The sequence below is a fragment of the Parasteatoda tepidariorum genome, chromosome 5 (assembly GCF_982258835.1).
Source record: "Parasteatoda tepidariorum strain Cologne lab strain chromosome 5, Ptep-v5.0, whole genome shotgun sequence".
NCBI classification, from domain to species: domain Eukaryota; kingdom Metazoa; phylum Arthropoda; class Arachnida; order Araneae; family Theridiidae; genus Parasteatoda; species Parasteatoda tepidariorum.
This window is the reverse complement of record NC_141759.1, coordinates 61,120,419-61,141,897: the sequence shown is the minus strand read 5'-3', so window position 1 is coordinate 61,141,897 and position 21,479 is coordinate 61,120,419. Positions and strand designations below refer to the sequence as shown.

General features: G+C 29.9%; 1 protein-coding gene across 2 annotated transcripts in view; it reads right to left on the bottom strand.

The window, feature by feature from the left end:
• LOC107450960 (uncharacterized) overlaps positions 1 to 21,479 on the bottom strand; it is a 47,108-nt gene that overhangs the window by 9,322 nt on the left and 16,307 nt on the right. For both annotated transcript variants that reach the window (XM_087164057.1, XM_087164058.1), the window contains exons 2-5: positions 12,189 to 12,233; positions 6,328 to 6,601; positions 2,476 to 2,503; positions 1,112 to 1,352 (exon numbers count right to left, since the gene is read on the bottom strand). In XM_087164057.1, the coding sequence (XP_087020183.1) occupies positions 1,112 to 1,352; positions 2,476 to 2,503; positions 6,328 to 6,601; positions 12,189 to 12,233 (588 nt within the window). The remainder of the gene's footprint in view (positions 1 to 1,111; positions 1,353 to 2,475; positions 2,504 to 6,327; positions 6,602 to 12,188; positions 12,234 to 21,479) is intronic.

The following is a 21,479-nucleotide window of genomic DNA, read 5'->3' as shown; positions in this document are numbered from 1 at the left end:
AAAATATTATACCGTAAATTTTACTGTAATATTTATTTAATAATAGTGATTCAATGATTTTATGATAATTATTACTGTAAGAATTACGGTGAATTAAATTTTTTGTTTCGTAGCATGTCTCCATAAAAATGGATTTTACGGTAAAACGTAATAATTACTGATATTTTTTATCATAATTTGATTCAGAATTTTTCACAGTATATTTGTTACATACAGATTGTTAAAATAAAGTATATTTTCATAGTATATTTGTTACATACAGATTGTTAAAATAAAGTATATTTGTATGTTTTCATAGTGTATTTGTTACATACAGATTGTTAAAATAAAGTATATTTGTATATTTTCATAGTATATTTGTTACATACAGACTGTTAAAATAAAGTCCATTTGCATATTTTTATAGTATATTTGTTACATACAGATTGCTAAAATAAAGTATATTTGTATGTTTTAATAGTATATTTGTTACATACAGATTGTTAAAATAAAGTATACTTGTATATTTTCATAGTATATTTGTTACATACAGATTGTTAAAATAAAGATAATGCAAACATTCCTCACATTACCCGTTCTTAATTCTTAAAGAATATTTTTTCAAGTACTCTAACTTTTACCTGATCTTACTTGATCGAAAACTTCATTCCCTTCAGAAATAAACAAATTACAGTTGACATGTTTTAAGCTCTTTAAAAATAGGCGCCTATTTTCAAGACTTACCAAGCTTGAATCTAAAGAAACAAAATGATTTGAAATAAAAAAACGTGAAATTGCCACGAAAAATAGAAAAATAAAAATGAGAACCAAAACAGAAAAAACCACAGAAGCCGATAGAGAAAAAAAGTTGAAAACCAGAACAAGAAGAATCACAATGGCCGAGTGCCAAAACAGGGTAAAATGCATTCCCACTCGTTATGGAGAGTTAGAGAGAAACTAATGTCGTTAACAAGAGAGTTAACATTCAAATGAACAAAAAAAGATTCCAGGACATCAAGATGAGCAGATGTAATCATTATTACTTAATTACTCTAACCTTTATCATGATATTAAGTTTAAAAAAACTTTCAGCCCTTTCTGTATACACTGTAATGTATCTTGTGATTGATACCTGGTGATGATCTTGGAGCATAAGCTGGGGGCTGTCCCTGATGTGGTGTATATTGAGGTGGCGGTTGTTGATGCGGTGCATATTGTGGTGCTTGCATAGGCTGCTGGGAGATAGGCTGATGCGGTAGGATAGTGTCCTGAGGCATCATCTGATGGTTATTTATAGTTTGATCGTTGCTTTTATCTACAGAATTGTTCTCTGCAGATGTTGGTTCTTGAGGAGCACCTGGCGGAGGTGGCATCTGAAAAAAACTATATTTAGTATATAATTATTTTATATAATTATATATAGTTGATCTAGAACTTTGAAATATGCGAAAACCATGAGAACATGCAAATACGTTGAAAAACTTTCTTTTAAGAAAATGCGAGTAGGATGTCAAGGCTATAAAGGACAAGTATAGTTTGATTTAAATAGTGGAATCTCAAAATCATGTACTATTAGGTTCGTGTAGCGGGGAAAAGCAGTGAGCAAAGCAAGAACCACAATAATTGAGAAATAGAAACATCTGGCTTATTTAAGTATAGATTTATATAAATGTGACAAATTTAACTTATATTTTTTAATCGGATGCAAAAGCAGCGAGATATATATTTGAAATGAAGTGTAACAGGAAGAAATAAAATAAATTCGAAACTTGAAGAAAATTGCTTGGTAATCGCTAGAAATGTACTTAAAAAATTGGCATGTTCTAATGATAACGAATGGCCAAATCCGCAGTTTGGGTTGGTGATTAATTTTGAATTTTAAAGAGAATCCTTAGCCGAAAATGGATAGCTTTTCATAAAATGAAATGATTCTTACAGATACTCGGTTAATGAGTAAAAAACATAATGTAAAAAGAAGTGAAGGTCTAATTCAAATTATATGTAGAAGTGTGTTAAAAATAGAAATCTTTTGAAAAAAGTGAATTAATTGAATAAATATGTCGGAATATTATTTCAAAACATTAGATCTACAAAGTAGAAAAAAATAACTTTATTTTTTTTTTGAATAAATAAATTGTGGGACGAAAATAATAATTATAATAAATTTATTGTAATACTATATACAGATTTATTCGTTTAAAAAAAGCTTTACTTAAGTAAACAAATAAAAACATGAGCAGTAATAAAAATATGTATTATAGAACTCATTAAACACAGAGGTTTACAAGAAATGACTTAATAAATTTGGTTTATTCTAAATAAAATAAAAGAAAATTATTTCTCGTAACTTAATAGTCACTTTTTTATTGTAAAAACTTGCGAAACTTGTTTATCTTGTTTGATACTGTTCTTTATCAATATGTCAAGCTAAATCTTTAAGAAATGTTAATACCAGTAATCATTAAAAATTATCTTTAAGAAAGTAAATAAATTTACCGTTGAAGCAATTGATGCCATCCAGCTCCTGAAATATCATAAAACAAAGCTTAATTAGGAATCAAAAAATTTACAAATTAAAAAGGAATATTTGTTTTAAGTAATTTATCAAATGCTAATTTTTTTACAAGATATTTTTTTTTTTGAATAAATAAGAAGACCTCGGAGAAAAGCTTAACCCAAGAGCCAAGAATACAGGAGGTACAACTCAAATTGGACCATTTAGCGGAGATATTTTAAGAAATATTATTCCTATGAAGTCATAGGTAACAGGATGAACAGATGATTCCCAACAGAAGATGAATACCCCATTGTATATTCGCAAATGTAACTTATCAAGAAGATATTAAGAACATGGAATTGATTAATATTTTGCTGATAAGTACTCATGAGTAACTTACGTAACAGTAACATAAGTATTGATGTGCTTGAGTGTTGATGAGTAACAGTAGCTTATGTAGGAAATAAAGTTGATGAGATATTAAATTTGGGCACTGTACTACAGTGAAATTAGTTATTGGTTAAATAATTTTCTAAATGCTGGAAAAAGTAAGTTTCAAACTGCTATTTTCGTTATGTTTTTAAAAAATAAGAGGTGGACCTGTGAAACATCATTCGAACTAAAGTTAATGTAATATAGTAATTTTCAGTTTATGATTTTTCTGTCTCCCTGTTTCATTTTGGTTCCACTAAAGTGAAAAAAGAATTCAATTATGGAACCCTTTTATGTCAAACGTAAGTGATAATATGTTAACAGTAATTTATACATTGCTTGACAATTGCTAAGGGACAACTGATTTATGCAAAGTACTGTTACTGACAGTCGACCAATAACAGTAAAATCAAGTGTAGAGGACGTGATAGAGCAGTATCAGTTACCTGCATAAAATCTGCATGAAAGATCGTGCACCCAATTTCTTCATTCATTTGAAAATTCATAATGTTAGGTATTTGACCAAGATAGCACCATAGGTTGTTGAACTTATTTCTGTAAAATTCATTGTGGTATTACAATAATTAAGTGCAAAGTGTTAGTAAGATATCATTTGAGTTCTCGATCGTGGATAAGTTTGATCATCATATCACCACAGAGGAAGTATTATCTGGAGTGTAAAAAAGAGTCTTCTCGAGATTAAAAAAGACCGCTGAAGGTGGAGATGATATGCTATAGCATGCCGGGGATCATTGTTGGAACACCACACCTCAAGAGTAAATGTATGTATTCTCAGCAGCAGAAAGGAACAAAAATGTCACTACTAGGCTGATAGCTGCAGACCTTGCAATCCCTACTGGTACACATGCTTCTCAAAGAACAATTCCATGGTGATAAAATCAATTTGATTTGCATGCTCGGAACTGCTCTAATTATGTAATTGTCGAGAGAGATTACGTTGGTGTAAGGAGCGTATTGGTTCGGATAACCAGTAAAGATCCAGAGTGATGTTCTCAGATGAATCCCGATTTACTATGAAAAGTGATTCTGGCTACCAGGTAGTGTGGAGAGAAAGGGGAGCACGTTGTGCGCAACAATGGGTTCATGAACGTGATAGGTGCGGCGCAGACGTTGTTGTTGTTGCTGCTCATCCTCTCTGTCTAACGGAGTCAGACAAGATCCACGAGTTCGTTGACTGAAAGGAAGTCGAAGACTAGGAGAGGATTGTTAAAGAGATCCTCCTTAGAGAGCCCCATGCAATCCAAGATGTGCTCAGGAGAAACCTGATGAATTTGGCACTTGGTGAAGGTGACGAAGGTTTTCCTGCCATCGTTGAAAGTTAGGCACTTGATGTCACCTATAACCTTGATAGAACAGTCCGGGTACGTCTGTCACACTGGAAGTCAAGGGACAAACCCGGTTTTGTCCCTTGACCTCCAGTGTACCAAGATATGGCTCAGACGTATAGATCGGTATTGCGCAGACAGTCTAGCTCAATGGCTGAACACCGCTTCACATCTTTGAGCAAAGTAACATCACATCGCAGCGGTATTGCAGAGGGATTATTCTTGATCATGTTTGTCTTTTAAAGGGGGGGGGGTAGGTCCAGACTTATATTTATGGACGACAATGCGTGGCCTCACAAGTGCGCTGAGGTATCGGACACACTAGAAAGTTAAAATATTGACCTATGCAATGGCCTGTGTACTCCTCGGACCTAAATCCTACAGAGCATGCCTGTTGCCCTTCGTAGACGTGTTTCACAATGAACGCTCCCTTTCCAAACCGTGCTTGAGCTGAAAACCGTCTTGAGGGAGGAGGAGGACAATATACCGATCTTTGATTCGGACTCTTCGATAGTTTAGTGGGCAGCATAAATAACAGATGTAATATGCGCTAGTGTCCTAGCACATACTGCATCTAGTGTTCGAGGTAATCACACATATTACTAAGATACTGTTTCATTCCGGCAAGAAAATCCATTTTTCATGGTTGTTTAGAAATGAGCATCTATTTAATTTTCAATTTTATTATTTTCGATACGTCGATACTTGAGCTATTTTGCATAATAATAAATGCACATTGTATCTACTAAATATGTATTTGTTTTCATTTCATCAATCAATGTCTATTATTATTTATTCCGAAAAATGTAACTATTCCTTAGAAATTGTCAAGCAGTGCTTAAAAAGTTCTAACATTCGAGGTTAATGCGTATTTATTTGCTTGGGACTTTCAGCACATTAACGTACACTGTAAAAAATCCTTGATTGAATTTCGGTATAAAGTACGGGTAGTATAAAGTTGAGTTCAATATCCGTAAAATCCATTTTTACCGTAAAATACTATATCGTAATTTTTACAATAATATTTTTTTGATTAGAGTGATTCAATGATTTTACTGTAGTTATTACTAAAAAAACTGCGGTAAATAAACACTTACAAACCGTAACATACAACCGTAACAAACCGTACGGTAAATAAAAACTATAAAGCCGTAACAAGTTCCAATAAATGGATATTTCGGTAAAACGTGCCGGTGAGCGCTGGTATTTTTCGTTGCAGTTTGATCAAAATATTTTTACAGTGTAACGGGCTCAAAAAAGTTAATTATCAAAAGATAAAATCATTTACTCAAGAAAAGCTGATGAATATACACTGAAGAGCCAAAAAAACTGGTATACCTGCCTAATATCTTGTAGGGCCCCAGCGAGCACGCAGAAGTGCCGCAACACGACGTGGCTTGGATTCGATCAATATGTGAAGTAGTGCTGGCGATAATTGACACCATGAATCCTGCAGGGCTGTCCATAAACCATTGGGAGTAAGAGGGAATGGGAATATCTTCTGAACATCGCATTGCAAATCATCCCAAATATGATCAATAATGCTCATGTCTGGGAGTGGATCCAAGAGCACTCTCCTGAATTTAGACACTTCCGCTGGCCACCAAAATCCCCGGACATGAATATTATTCAACATATTTGGGATACCTTGCAACGTGATGTTCAGAAGATATCCCCATTCCCTCTTACTCCCAATGGTTAATGGACAGCCATGCAGGATTCACGGTGTCAATTATCTCCAGCACTACTTCACACATTGATCGAATCCATGCCACGTCGTGTTGCGGCATTTCTGAGTGCTCGCCGGGGCCCTACACGATATTAGGCAGGTATGCCAGTTTTTTGGCTCTTCAGTGTATTTGGCACGGTAAGCGGTTTCCTCTTATATAGCATAACCGTTTTACTTCATTTAAGCACCATTTTTATCACTGTAGCTGCAGACTTAGAGGGCATACTTAAGATGTGCTATTAAAGTTTTACACAATAAAAATAGTGTAGAGGTGTTGCATTAAGTTCTGACTATAATTACAATACATTATTTGAGTTTCATGAAATAAAATAAAAATTACTTACGCCACTTCTTCCTGATTGGGACACAGGAACCAATAAACAACATCTTTTCCTCTTACTCCGAATGCAAGGAACTGTTTTGGTTCATAATGATCCGGCAGAGGTGGGCGGTCAGGCACTTGTGATGTGTAGGTTCCGTAAGCTATAAGTTCTGGTGCATCTTTAAGTATAACGCCGCCTTCCTGCTCTTGTCGAGACTTGTCTTTATACCAAAGTAAGCTACTATCATTGTATAAAACTGAATGAACATCACGCCAATTGCTGCCAAAGAAACGTTCTGAAAAAAAAAAGTAAATTGGAGTTTGGACACATATATGCTAGAAAATACAATTTAATTTGTTTGATTTTGCATTTCATACAGTGAATTGATAATGTTTGGGAGCAATTTGTTTCTTTTTTTTCTGTTGCATGGAACTATTGGAACAGATTTTAGTTATTTTTGGTCGCTGAACTCAAACCTGCAATTGACTTCTCTCAACAAACTATAGTTTTTATCCAACTTAATGATATATTCTATTCTTTTGAAATTCTTTCGACTGAATATTAAGTGTCCCCACTTCTCCGCAATGAAGGGCGTGGTAAGAAAAACGTGGTAAACCAGTTCAGTTTATGATGCGATACGTTAGGATATATTTTTTGTCTTAAGTGTTATTTTAAAAGGAGTAGTGAGAGCCGTGATGTCATAGGGGATAGAGCTTTCGCCTTCAATTGGGGTGAGCCGGGTTCAAATACCAGTGATGGATGGTCGATACGAATTCTGCACTCGGCTCGCTCCGATCACTCTGCTGACGTGAAATATCCTCATTGGTAGACAGATCATGTGTTAGAGACCTCTTTTGCACAGCTAACCGTGGAACATTTTCATGTTTTTCCTCTCAATATAACGCAAATGCGGGTTAGTTTCTTAAGAAAAATTCCCCCAATACTTGATTCCCAATACTTAAGAAAATTCCCCCAATACTTTATGTAGGCAAATTTCTCCCAATACTTGATTCAGGAGTTCTCTTGTCTTCTGGATTGGGCTCAAAATTGCTAGGCTACGGAGTTGAACCTTAGTAGCCGTAAACCCAAAATTGTGTCGGCTGTTCAACGACCGGCAATAAAATAAAATAGAGTAGAATAAAATAAAATAAAATAAAATAAACTGAATTATAAAGTGTGTATGCATGCATGCAAACTGATACGATACTGCACGTTCAGAAAAAATTTCACATAAACTTAAAATTACATTATGAAAATAATCTGCATCTTTCGGAGCGAACCTAATTTCAGATTTTATATTCCCTCACCGAAATTACGTAAGATTAAATACTATTATAAATGAAACAAAAAATGTGTTCCCCAGAGTAATGTGTTTAAAAAGGTAAATGCGAATGCTGTTGATCAATTTATTCTAACCAGAGATTTGATTGCTGATTTGAATGGTGTATATATATATATATATATATATATATATATATATATATATATATATATATATATATATATATATATATATATATATATATATATATATATATATATATATATATATATATATATATATATATATATATATATATATATATATATATATATATATATATATATATATATATATATATATATATATATATATATATATATTTTCCACCATTCCAACTTATATACGATAACGCATATTTTTAGTTAAATTAGTTTTTGACGTAACTGTAGTTCGTTCAGTATAATTTTAATTTTCAATTATATTGAATATTGGTCAATTTTCATAAATCTGTACAATACGTATCTACATATTTTATTGTGGCTCCAAAATATCAACTCTTAATCAAATTTCTTTCCCCCCTAACTTTTCATACAGTGCTAAAGGAACATAAATTAATTTCAATTTTTATAGCTCCCATATTTAAACCAATCATATCAGCGTAGTTAAGATAAACTCTTTTAAATTCATATTAATATGTAGATTAGATATAAAGTTTAATGTTGTTGTTCTTTGAAAATCTTAAAATATTACACTAGCATTCTGATTTTACAAAACTTACATCTATGGAGTTTTTTTAAGCACATATTTATTTATCTAGAGTTAACTAAATACGGTTAACACGACCGCTTGTCGACCCATAACATTTCCTCGATTACACGTCAAATTAAATTTACAATGGCAATGTTTAATCAAATTTAAAAGTGTACATTATACCGTTTGTCGAAATGTAGCTGATTGTGACTTATGTAATACTAAACTCTTTATTTAAACAGTTCAATTAAATATCAATTAATTTTGTACTTAAAAATCTTAAAAATAACCTTTGATTATAAACTTTTTCTACCCATTGTTATATTTTCATAAAAAAAACCCTTTTGAAATAATATGTTCTTAAGAATGCCAAGTGTATCTTAATTTCTCTAACTCACTGCATACACTGGTTACTGAATTTAACTGCCAAATCACTGCAGATGAGTTTTTTTTTTGTAACACAACCTACTGTTATGAACTTATAATTTGGCATTTACACTGAATACCTGAATGAAATGATGTGTAAAAGGTGTTTCAACTTCCAAGAACAAAATGAACGAGAGCAAATGAATGAACTGCTATGATTTATAATAGTCTTGACAGTTATTCATTAAACTGGATCACTGCCAAGTTTTGTGATTAATCCATGGAGAAACGATTCCCGATTTTCCTGTTTCTTAAATGTGTATTTAAAATTAAAGCTCCTTCCGAAATATCCTCAGATACATAGTGATTGAAATTATATGCTGTTACTGTTATAAAATCACCTAATGATAACAAAGTATGAAATGTTATTATTTGAAATTACATCTAATAATATCGAATAATGTGAATAAAATGAGTAATTACCTCTAATGATATCGAACAGTGGAAACAAAATGATAAATTACCTCTAATAATATTAAATGATGTAAATAAGATGTTAATTACCTTTCGTTATTTACCATATAAATAAAATGAGATATTACCTTAAATGAAACAAAATGATGTAAAGGAAAAGCGAAATTACCTCGTATGATATCAAGCCTCGGAAGTAAAGTTAGAAATTTCCCCTTATGATATCAAGTGTAAATAAAATAAACAGTTTCCTCTCATCGGGGATGGACTGGGATACTCTGGAGGGTGGTAGATGCAATTTTTAGGGGGTGCCGTGTGATATGCTTGCATTTATATTAGTATGTAAGTATATATACACCGAAGAGCCATTACATTATTACCCTCCATCTATAACAATGGGCTGGCCCAGGTTTTCATGGTTTCTCGCCCAGGAACAATGTTTTCATGGGGCACATTAGGACCCATAATCCTTATAAAACAATCCCTGATGTCTGTAAGCTACTTGAACATAGCTACAGACTAGGTTCACCCATTCATGGCAACAGTTTTTCCTGCAGGGGATGGTGTTTACCAACAGGATAATGCACCATGTCATAAGGGTCGAATCGTCATGGATTGGTTCGAGGAACTTTCCAGTGACTTTTAAGTCATTTCTTGGCCCCCAAATTCACCTGACCTTAATCTAATAGAGCATTTGTGGTCTTACTTGGAAAACCAAATTCGTGCTGCCACGCTACCCCCTCGCATTTGTGAGGGAATTGCAGGACCAGTTGGTGAGCGCTTGGTACCAGATAACTCAGACTACCTATCAGTACCTTGTGGAATCAATGCCACTGCGGGTGCTAGCAGTTTTAAGAGCTAAAGGTGGTCCTATATGTTATTAGCAGGGTGGTCATAATGTAATGGCTCTTCGGTGTATATGTATATGATAAATTGGAAAATTTAATTTGAATTTCTCTAGTAGTTAAATTATTTCAAATTATTCAATTTTTTAAACAAATGAAGTACTAATAAATAAATCATAAATTGAAATTGAAATTTTAATGGCAGAAGCGCAACAACTAACTTAAAATTTTGAAAAACACTAATCTAGAAATAATATCATTATAAATCCTTAGAAAAAAATTTCAAAAAAAGAATTTTTTCCCAGATGCATCAATAAATTGCCTTTACTAACAAGCATAAGAGTTAGTAAAATCTTTACTAAACCTTTCTATAACCTTAACTAGTATAATGGAATGAAATAGATTAATTTTGTAATATTTATATTTAAAAAAAAAAGCTTTTGCAGGTTAAAGTAATATTTTATAAAGAACTAAGACTGCTGCTTTAAAAAGTTAAAACTGGTTTTCTCCTTAAACATTTCCGAACGGATTTCACACGAATAACGTCACTTTTAAAGGGAATTCAATATGTCTTTCTTAGTAACCATCATAACAAGCGCTTCTAAATGTTAATCGTCCACGAAGACGAGACTTGATGATTTTAAGTTTAAAGAACAATCTTTTACATTTAACTTGAGTTAAAAGAATTGTTAATAAGTGTTGTGAAATAAGAAATAGGAAATTGTTAATAAGTGTTGTGTGATACACATCTATTTTTATTATTCTTAATTTTAATTATTAAATTCCAGCATGAAGTATAAAAGTAAAGTAGATTTCGATAGTTTTGAAATATATTATTGTTACTTCAAATATCTTAAACAAATTTTAAATATCTTCTTGACTAATAACTATGACCACCCATTAAAAAAATCATTCTTAAAAATAAAATTGAGTGCCTTTTCTAAAATAAGTTTATAATAAAACTTCTTCAATTATTAATGACCCAAACAATTCATCTTTTACAGGTAACACAATATAAATGTTAAATAATTAATACATATATGAATAATTGCATTTGACGATTCGAAAAAAGTAAGTAACTATTTTCTTAACTCAGTAGGTGGCTGGAGGGAAAGAATTTTTTAGTGATGAGCTCAAGCAAAACTCTTATAAGAGAAGGACAAAAAAGCCTGGGCTTCCTTGTGATTTCATTTGAAGTTTAAAATTGTATTTCTCTGTGGGTTTCTTATTAACAATTCTTCAGCAAAAGAAAGCCCCCTAGAAAATTTCCACAGGTAGAAATAAGAAATTTGCGCCTGAAATTCGGAGATAAAGGACCATGCAGATATATACCCCTGGGGGAGAAAATTAAAAGCTCTGAGAGGAGTCCAACAGCACTTTTCCTGAAGCAATAAAGATATGACGCGTGAAGACATTTGAATTAAAGTATTTTCCTATCGGTTATCAAAGGAACGTATATCACCTCGGTGGGAGATGTATAAATGAATGATTTGGTGGGCATTTTCTGCCAAAGAAAAGATCAAGCTCCCTTGAAAGAGAGATTTTTAATGAACAGAAGGTTCTATTGGAACATTTTATTTCCGATGGAAACAAAATTCATCAAAATGGAGTGGTTGTTAGTTTTTAGAAACTTACCGGCGGTTTTGCTGTGAACTACGACCTCTTTACTCCCTCATTGTGGTCAAATGGAACGAAGAAAAAAAAAGTTCTTTTTTTTTTTTTTTTTACCTAAGAGAGGAGTAAACAATGTGAAAAGAGTGAACGATTAAATAAAATTTTATTTCAAATCATTCATTTATAATATTTCCCCCTGATTTTTCTTCTTTTAATTTATTTCAACCGAAAGTAACCAAGTTGTTGGGCGCCAGTTAGGAGGGCGCACAGAGATAAGTCCCGGGTATCCCGGTGGGCCAGTCCATCCCTGCCTTCAAACAGTGTAAATTTAAATCAAATAGTGTAAATGTAATAAGAAATTACCTCACAAAATATTAAATCATGTAAATAAAACGAGAAATTACATCCCATGATATAAAATAGTATAAATATAATGAGAAATTACTTCTAATAATATCAAATTATGTAAATAAAACAAAAAATTACTTCTCGTGATATCAAGTAGTGAAAATTAAATGAATTATGAATTTTTTTAAGGAAGAATAGAAATGTTAGTATTAAGAAATACTTACTTTTGTGCCAAAGCATGGGGCCGCTTTTTATCTCCAAGGACATTTCTGTAAAAAGAAATCACAATAGAATTCAAAAATACAATAATACGTAGAGGGAAAAAAAGCCTAAGAGACAAAAAAAAATATTTATTTTAAAGGAAAGTTCGCCTACCCCCTTTAAAAATAAATATTTGTTTAGTCAGGACTATTTATTTTTGTTTACCAATCAACACATATAAAGAATAAAATTTTTGATTTTAAATCATATTTTTTATCTAAATACATATGTTTTTAATGCAAAATTATTGAAGCAATATGTTTAGAGTTTGCAAATAATAACATAGATAACTTTTTATGAAGAAAAACATATTAAATCACCGCATTTAAACTGCAAAGATGTAAAAAGAATGTGTATAGAAAACAGAAGAAAAGAGTGATTAAATAAATATATATTAAGTTAATATATTTGTTTAAACACTTTATTCTAAGACTTTTTCATATGCTTTATTTTAAAAATTGCTTATTTGTTACTTTAATGAACGCTAAAATTAGTAACTTTAACTTCATTACAACTACTTTAACAGTATTGATATAAATGTACTTGCAATTTTTTTTCATTAAATATACAAACTGCGTTAGAATTACAACTACATTCGAAAGGCACGATATTAAAAAGAGTTAAATCAAATCAATAGACTAATGATACTGAAATATATTGGTTAATGAGACAGTTGAATGTGTTTAATTTAATAATAGAAGAGAATAATATTAAGAAGCATAGCAAGTAAATATAACTAATTAATACCGTTAAATAAGAAATAAATTTACAAGTAAGTACTGCTTTAATTTATAAAAAATATTCTGCTGGCAGCCAAAGATTTCTTAATCTCCTTCATTATTGAAGATACTGTCACGTGATTATTTTATCCAATGAGAAGGCATGACATTGTACGAAGATAAATAAATTTCTGTAACATGCGGAAAAAGAAAATCGAATTCATGTAGTTGCATTAAATGGATTCTTTTAATTTACGGGCGTAATAAGTAAGAAAAAAATTATTAAACACTTAGAGAGCTGTTTTTTTATTAAATATAAGCATATAATTCATTGACTAAAGTGTTGCAATTAACATTAATCTCAAAAATTGTATTTTCTTTATTTTTATTAAATTTTGCATAAATTAAGCATCAGCGTTCTTGAAAATGACTGTTTTAATTGCCAAAACAATATGAAAGAACAAAGAATTTTAATATATCACACTTTTAAGATAATTAACTAAAAAAGTTTTGTATTAAATTTGTTTTAGCGCATACATTTTAATATAACACAGCCAGTTCACTCAACATGTCATAAATTAACTATATTTTTATAATTTTTATTTAGAATGTAAAGGTTAAGTGAGACGTCTTTATTAAGTATCCAGTGAACTGTTTGTTTGGCAGACATTTACGTTACCAGGCAGTTTTTATCGCCAAATTATTTAATTTCTTCTTTAACCTAAAAACGAATCAAAATGAAAATCGTGTCAAATGAAACACGTTATAAGCACGAAACATTGTGTTAGGAAACTTCAAATGCACTTGGGTCTTTTGAAAAATATAAAGTAAATGTCATTTCATAATGATGAATTGGTACATTTGCTGAGAGAAATTCATTTTCAACGAAATAGCTTTTAGTAGTAAATTTAGGTAATTGAAATTTGGATAGTAATTTAGTTATACTTTCGTGACGAAGATTAAAATCCATTAAAGCATTCAATTCAAATTAAAGAACTACAGGTATGACAGAAAAACAAATCTAAAAAGCTGCAAGTGGAAATTTTTATTGTATACGTTTTTCGTAAAAAGGCAAACAATTTATACTCAAATTTTACTTAGAATTCTGTTCATATTGAAAACTGCCGAAAGCTTTGTATACTTAATTATCTGTTTAATCTATAGAAAAATAAATACAGAAATAAAATTGAGTTGAAACTAATATTGACACCAGATTAAAATAAGTGTGAAAAACAGAGTAACAGAATATGTTAAAAAATAATTCATCCTTCCTTCTCCAAACTTAGAATAAATATTTTTAAGCTAATAGAAACACAAGATCCAAATAAGAATTTGTACTAAATAGTATGATATCTGAAAAAATATGCTCATCATTCTTCGATTGCGTTGTGCATGTACGTGCATGTTTATTTAATTATTTTGCTGATGTATAAACATATTTTTGTTACTCTCGAAAATTTAAGAATGGTATGGTAAAACAGATTACATTACTTTTCAAATTTAAACAAACAATATCATAAATGTTATAAACTAACATAAATAAAGAAAAATAATAAAAAATTATTATTGTTAATTAAAGAATGAAATAAACAACAAATAAGTGGCAAAACATAATTTCGCAATTACTGAATTTATATTACCTCTCGTTTTACTGTAAATGTAAGAAGTTTCATTAATAACATTCACTGCATTGTTGTTTTACAGTCCATAGCATTATTTTTTAATATTAATTTGCAACTAAAAATTATTTCGTAGCATTTTCTTATCTAATTTCAATGGGTTCAAAAATGGTTATTAATATAAATTGGATGTAACGATTTTGTGTGGTAAAAAGTGTTTTATACTACAGAGTGTTAAAAAAAAATCTATATTTATAAAGTTAAAACTTATCCAAAATTGCGATATTTTTTGAAAATTTCTATCCATTAAAACTATTTAGCAAAACTTTGCTTCGTTTTTATTATCATTGAGGTTTATCAACGTCAAAAAATAATTACTAAGGAGCAAGAAGTTTCTAATAGTTTTAATGTAAAGAAAAATATTTTATGAAAACAATTAACTTTTTTATGTTTTTTATTACTTAGTAGTCACTTTTGGTGACCAGCTTGGTCACTTTTCAAAACTATCTTGTACAGCATGTAAGCTTTGAAGGTAACCTATCTGAATGCGTAGCACAACTGCATTTGAATGTTCAAATTTTATAACCCCTCCTCCAATCCTAACACCTATATAAGTTTTAAACAATCATCTAAAAAATTTTTTTCTACGTCTATATGTTGCCCTCGGCTTTACCCATGCAGAAGTACTTTGATTTCTATTACAACTATTTTCAAGAGATGTTCAAAGAGATGTGATCAAAGTTCTTTCTATACTGAATTTTAGTAAAGATTTAAAAACTATCCGGCAGCCCCGTAAGTATGAGTTAGGGATATTTCTGTACAGTATGCAACAGAAATATTAATATCAGAAGTATTATATAGAAGTATTTGAAGTATTAGTATATATATATGCGTTATTTCACGGTATTTGTAGAAATTTGTATAATAATTTGTATGACAGTATGCAACTATAGTACTGTTTATCGTTTAAATTTTTTTCAGCCTTTTCAGAAAGGATCAAAAGTAAATCTAAATTATTATTTCGTAACTAAGATTTTATTTCTATAAAATCTTAGATTCTTCGCAGATTTTATTTCTATGAAAATAGAAAATTATTCTAACGCAGTATTCTAACGAAAATTATATGTTAAGTTAGTAACTTAACGTATACTAACTATTCAGTATTACCTAAATTATTACTTAGAACAATCTAACAAAATGAATAATAACTCTAGTATAGCAAATAGATAGAAAAATACCCGACCATATGGTGCCAAATAAGAGAAACATATATGGGTGATTCTTCTTAAACATGACAATTCGGACCAAAAAGATTTTTCAAATTTAAAGTAAAAAAATAGTCTAAAATTTTTTTGTCTACTTCTTTAGTTACATTTAACTCAACTTAAGCCTTTATGTTAGATGGACCATAAATTGCTTAAATTAATTCTTTTTATCCACTGTATAAAGAATCAAATTTTTTTTTTGTTGCTGATATGTACAAAATAAAATTGTGTATAATAATCAGTCATTGAATAAATAAATAGCTTTGATTACATCTAACCATATTACAATCCTACATAAACTTGGTATTAGGTTAATATTTGCTTTTCCTCGTTACAGTATTAGCAGTTAAAAAAATTTTTTGGTAGCACTTCAATGTTTTGGAATTCAAAAGTCAGGAAAATGACAGCCAGGGTAATGACAAATTCGCCCTTTTATAGCATGTAACTTTACTTTAATTTAATATTTTGTCCTAAGATGTTTACATTCTGCAGAAAACAACAGGATTTCTTAAAATAACTTAGATAAATCTATGTAGTTTATGTTATTAATGATTTAAAGAAGCCAGTAAAATGACAACACAAAAGCCTACTCACCTTGAAAAATTTTTTGAAATAGATTTTGAACCAGAAAATTGGTTCTTTATTCATGCAACAAGGCATTTTCATATAGGAGGGTATCTAATCAATCTATTAACATAAGATATTGATTGCTGACTCTATTTATTTTGGTTATAAACCACTAAATAAAAGTAGACAGGAAAATCGCAGATTTTCTTGGGACAAACAAATTATAAACAGAAAAAAGTATTTTAAACGAAGTTTTTGTAAATAATACCCTCTGCGTATATTCTAGAAATGCTTGCACCAGTTGAGATAAAAAAAATTAGAAATTGTGAAATTTATGGGAAGTTTTGAAGCAAGTTATTATAAGAAGCACTGTTTGGGACATGCCAGGAAAATGACATTGTGAAGTTCAATTAAATTTTTTAACTATACAAGACAGTCAATGCTAGTGCAAAGTCATTTTAAAATGCTAACAGCAATGGAATTTATTAATTTTTTCGAAAAAAAGTTCTTTTAGTATTATAGTATTAGATCCTGGAGCAAGAGACAGTGAATTGTCATATTTCGTGAGAATCACCCATATATAGATTATTAAAAAAAAATTAAAATAATTATCCTAATATTTTATGATAACTTTAGGAAACTAATCTAGGATACTGATATTTTATTTATATTTCTCTTTGTATTAAATTGCTGTTTAAGGAAGAAATCAATGTTGTTTATTATCTATGAAGTAAAATACGTCATCTTAGACCTAATGTCTTTTTTTCGATTGACAGATCGGATATTGGTTTCTCGAAAGTTATTGACATGTCTATTTGTACAAAATAATTGTCATTTACAATTTGTATAAAATAAAAATGACGTGGAAAATTGAAGAACTTTATGGATGAAGCAGGTAAGTGACATTTTAAGGGGTATATAATAATCAAGTAAAATAAGATAAAGCGATATTCACTTCTGCATTGCCCAGGACTGCAATACCGATTTTTTTGCTTTCATTTTAATTTTAACATAACTAGTCAACATTAGTTTTGAGTATACTTGAATGATTTAAATTTCAAATTAAGTAGTGGTAAATAAATTAAGACAAAAAATTCTAATTCCCGCTTTTTGATATATCTAAAATAAAATAAATCGGATACCATTTTTCCTCTTCTTAACCGTATTATAGCCACTCTGAAAATGCTACATACCTAGTTTTCCACTTATTAGCTCTTTAAACAGCACGAAGAGTGGCAAAATGTACAGTCCGCAAAAAAAAAAACGAATCACCCTGAATAACTTTCGTTCTACTGATCGGATTTTCACGAACTAAGTGTCAATCTTAATGGTTCCTGGGGGTGACCTTAAATATGCTAATTAATTAGTGCTAACTATTAATTAAGTTACGAAATCAGACACAAAAACGTACTTTCTCTGAATAAACATGCATTTTTTTTTACATATTTGGATTTCTTATCTTCAAAATATAGGGGGTAGCCGCAATCTGGAAAATGTGGTCCCCATAGTTTGGTCAGGAGAGCGATTCAAAGTTCGTACCCCTTAATGTTAATTTCGCTTTTTGCGGTTTCAGTCATATTTTCAAAACTAATGAAGCAATTAAAAAAAAATTGCACCCACTCATAAAACTCATTTACCCAAAGATAATTTCATGCAAAAAATAATTTTTAATAATTATTTATTATTTTTTATTATTTAATTAAAGTGAGGATGAAAAAATATTGAATTATAAGATATGAATTTTTTTATACCATATTAATCTACATATTTTTCAATTGAAAAATCTAAAGTTTCAACTGTTTTTATTTATTAAAAGCTGAGAAAAATTAAAATTAATTAATTTTAAGAAAATAATTTGGCGACAATAAAGAAATAACTAATTGGGGCGATTAATATTAAAATGTGATAAACTTGGGAGGAACTTGACTTCGCGCGCGTAGCGTAAAATTTCATTCATATTTTTTTCGCTAATAATCGTTTGCTAATCTTTTTATTTTTATTTCTTTCACACTATAAAATACGATGTTTCTTTTTCAGTCATTTAATAATTTATTTGCAATTTAGTAAAGAATTTTGAATAAAAAACACTTTATTCAACAAATGTCTAGTTTTAAAAAAGCGTGCTTCTGATAGAATACACCAGATTGTGCTTATTTAATGTGATTATTTTTTATTTTTTTTATTTTGTTTTTCAATAACTGATACAATTTCAATAATATACATGCGTATGCATAGATTTGGAATAATATATTTATCAATTTCTTGAATATATATTTTATAAATATTAATTAAAATACGTAGTCAACATTTTTAAACATCTCTCACAACATCGCAAATTTCTCAACATCTTATAGGGTAAACTAAACAATGAAGGAACACTTAAGCTTAGCTTGCCTTTAAAAAAAATTTATAAAAATTTCAAAATTTGTAATTTTAGCTAAATGAGGGTGTCGACATATTTGTTATTAAATGCAAATTATGTAAAAAAAGTTAGATAACTTACATAATATTGTTTTAAGCTTTTGGTGGCTTAAATAATAAGTAGTAAGATAACCAAGTGAAGGAACAGTTCTTACCAGTGAATAAACACTAAATTTTCCAGTGAATGAACACTTAATTTTGAGAATGTTTAATGCTCGTTAGGAATCCATAGGCCACACAAATGCCTAAAAACAAGATTTTTCTAGGAATTACAACATTAACGTGGAAAATGTTACTTTTTTCAGGCATGGAATGGAAAGTAAAATATGTTTGAATACATAATTTTAAAAAAATGTTTTTCATTTTTTTCTCACAGTTTAATAGTCCGTTCTAAATTATGAATGTTTATCATTGTGTAATCTGATGATGTTTTTATTATTATTATAATTCGATAATTTTTTTGTTTAATCTTTTCCTCATATTTTTTAAGCTTTTTTTAAAAATCTTTTTAAGTATTTTTTTCTCTTCGTCGTGAGTAATTTATTTCTTTTTCTTTTGATTTAACCTTCCTCTTTTTTCCAAATTTTTGGCCAATGTAAATGTATCTTCGAAATTTCTTTTGATTTTCCAGTTCCATTTCCAGAATTCCTCACTGGATAATAAATGAGAAAAAGGAGTTTCGAAGTTTGAGTAAAACCCATCTCTCATTGACTTATATCTAGTAGTTACTTATGAAACCAATCGTTTTTGCAACTAAGAATGCCTCAAGAGGACTTATCTCAAAATCAGTTTTCAAGATACTTTCATTATTAATGTTAGTTGTCTCAGCTTCAGAGCCAAAATTTGATTATACAATTGTTCTTTTTGAAATAAATTCTTCAATATTGAGAAAAGCACAGACTATTGGATATTTGGGAGATTAAACTTTTCTGTCAATGTTCCTTTAAAAATTTGCAACATAACTTGTGAGATTTCCTTCTCAAGCTTCTGAAGAAATAGCGCATCGTTACTCTCGAAGCATGTGTTTTGTTGATAAGTTGTCTTGCTCATGAACTCTTGGTGTCTGTTTTGCATGCATTTGTTACAGTCAACGTTTTCTACATCGAATGAAAAAATATCGCATTTCATAAAAGCATTTTAACTTCATCAGTTGATGCCTCAAATCTTATTTAAAAATGGATGCAAAATTTTCTAGACATATTGTTTTACAATTCTTTTGTTTTCAAGATCTAACGAGATTTCCAAGAATTACGTCGAAAACTAAATCAGAAAATTTGTTTTGAGGAACAAAACTTGCTCAGTTTCAAATTGATATGAGATTTATACCTATCCAGAAGAAGCAAAATATGGAATTTGATTGCATTTTTAATTAGCCATGGGTAGAAACAATTGCAATATATTTGTAAAATGTTGCTGCGGTCATCGTTTCATTTCATGAATAGCTTTTTCCAATGAAATATATAGCAGGGACTGATTCTGTAATATCTCAACGAATTCTTCTGTAAGGAAAAACTACCAATGGAGGTACTTTTTCTTTCCTAGGTACTTTAGAATATAAATCCTTATAATTTTTAAGACCGCAGATTTTTCCCGTTTAAGGGCAGTATTCAACTCTTGTTTCATTCGCATTGTAAATGCAATCACTTTATAAAAGGATGCCAGGACTACTTCCTTCCTAAAGATTCTCTGAAGTTCTTAAAACCAGTATTTCGAATATTATTCTCTAAGGGAAGTTTTGCCTTTTGAAATTATCTTCGCATTGCACTGAGTTATCGGTGGATGTCACCTTAAAAAAACTTCACCCATTTTTCACCTAGATAATTGTCTTTAAATGGATTTTTTCTACCAGTTCCCGTTAGGACAAAAAGAGACGGCAATAGGATAATAATTTAGCTAATTATTGGCACAAAATCCTGCAAAGATTCCATTCAAGCTTTTATTATTATATTTAGTTGTTATATTTGGTTAATAAACATAGTTTATTAAGGTGTCTAAGGTATGATGTAATAACTAATCACTACATTTATAAAGATAAATAATGAATTAATTATTATTATAATTCTTTAAATAAATTTAGCAATTAAATTTGCATATTTAAATGAAATTGCTATAGGAACTATTCATACAACATTTAACTGAATTTTAGGAGTCCTCTATGTCGCTGAACTACTAATTATCCATGTAAAATCATATTTCACACATACTATTCATTCACTGGGAAATCTATTCTCAGTGAAGGAACATGCCTGTTCCTTCACTGGTTAGAAGTTTTTTTTTTTTTTTTTAACATAATTTTGATTTATAATATGACAAAAGGTACAAGAAAATTAAAATTTTTCTTTTATTTTCATTAACTTGAAAAAATCTCAGTAAAGGAACACTTGTTTATACATTGGTTTTTCATCGTTCGGTAATCCAGTTAATAAACACCCCCTAATCTCAGTACTTGCTTCTGTTATGATGCTTAAAATAAATAAAACGTAACTTCAATGACCATATTTTGAATTCTTTTTTTCACAATGAAAAGAAAAAGCATTATTATATGCAATTAATTGTAGTTTAAACGGATAACAACAAACACTGACCTTATAATTTTGTCAAAGAAACAAGGCGTTGAACAGATACTAACAAATTCAAAACTTTTTCCAGAGAAGACTCAAAGA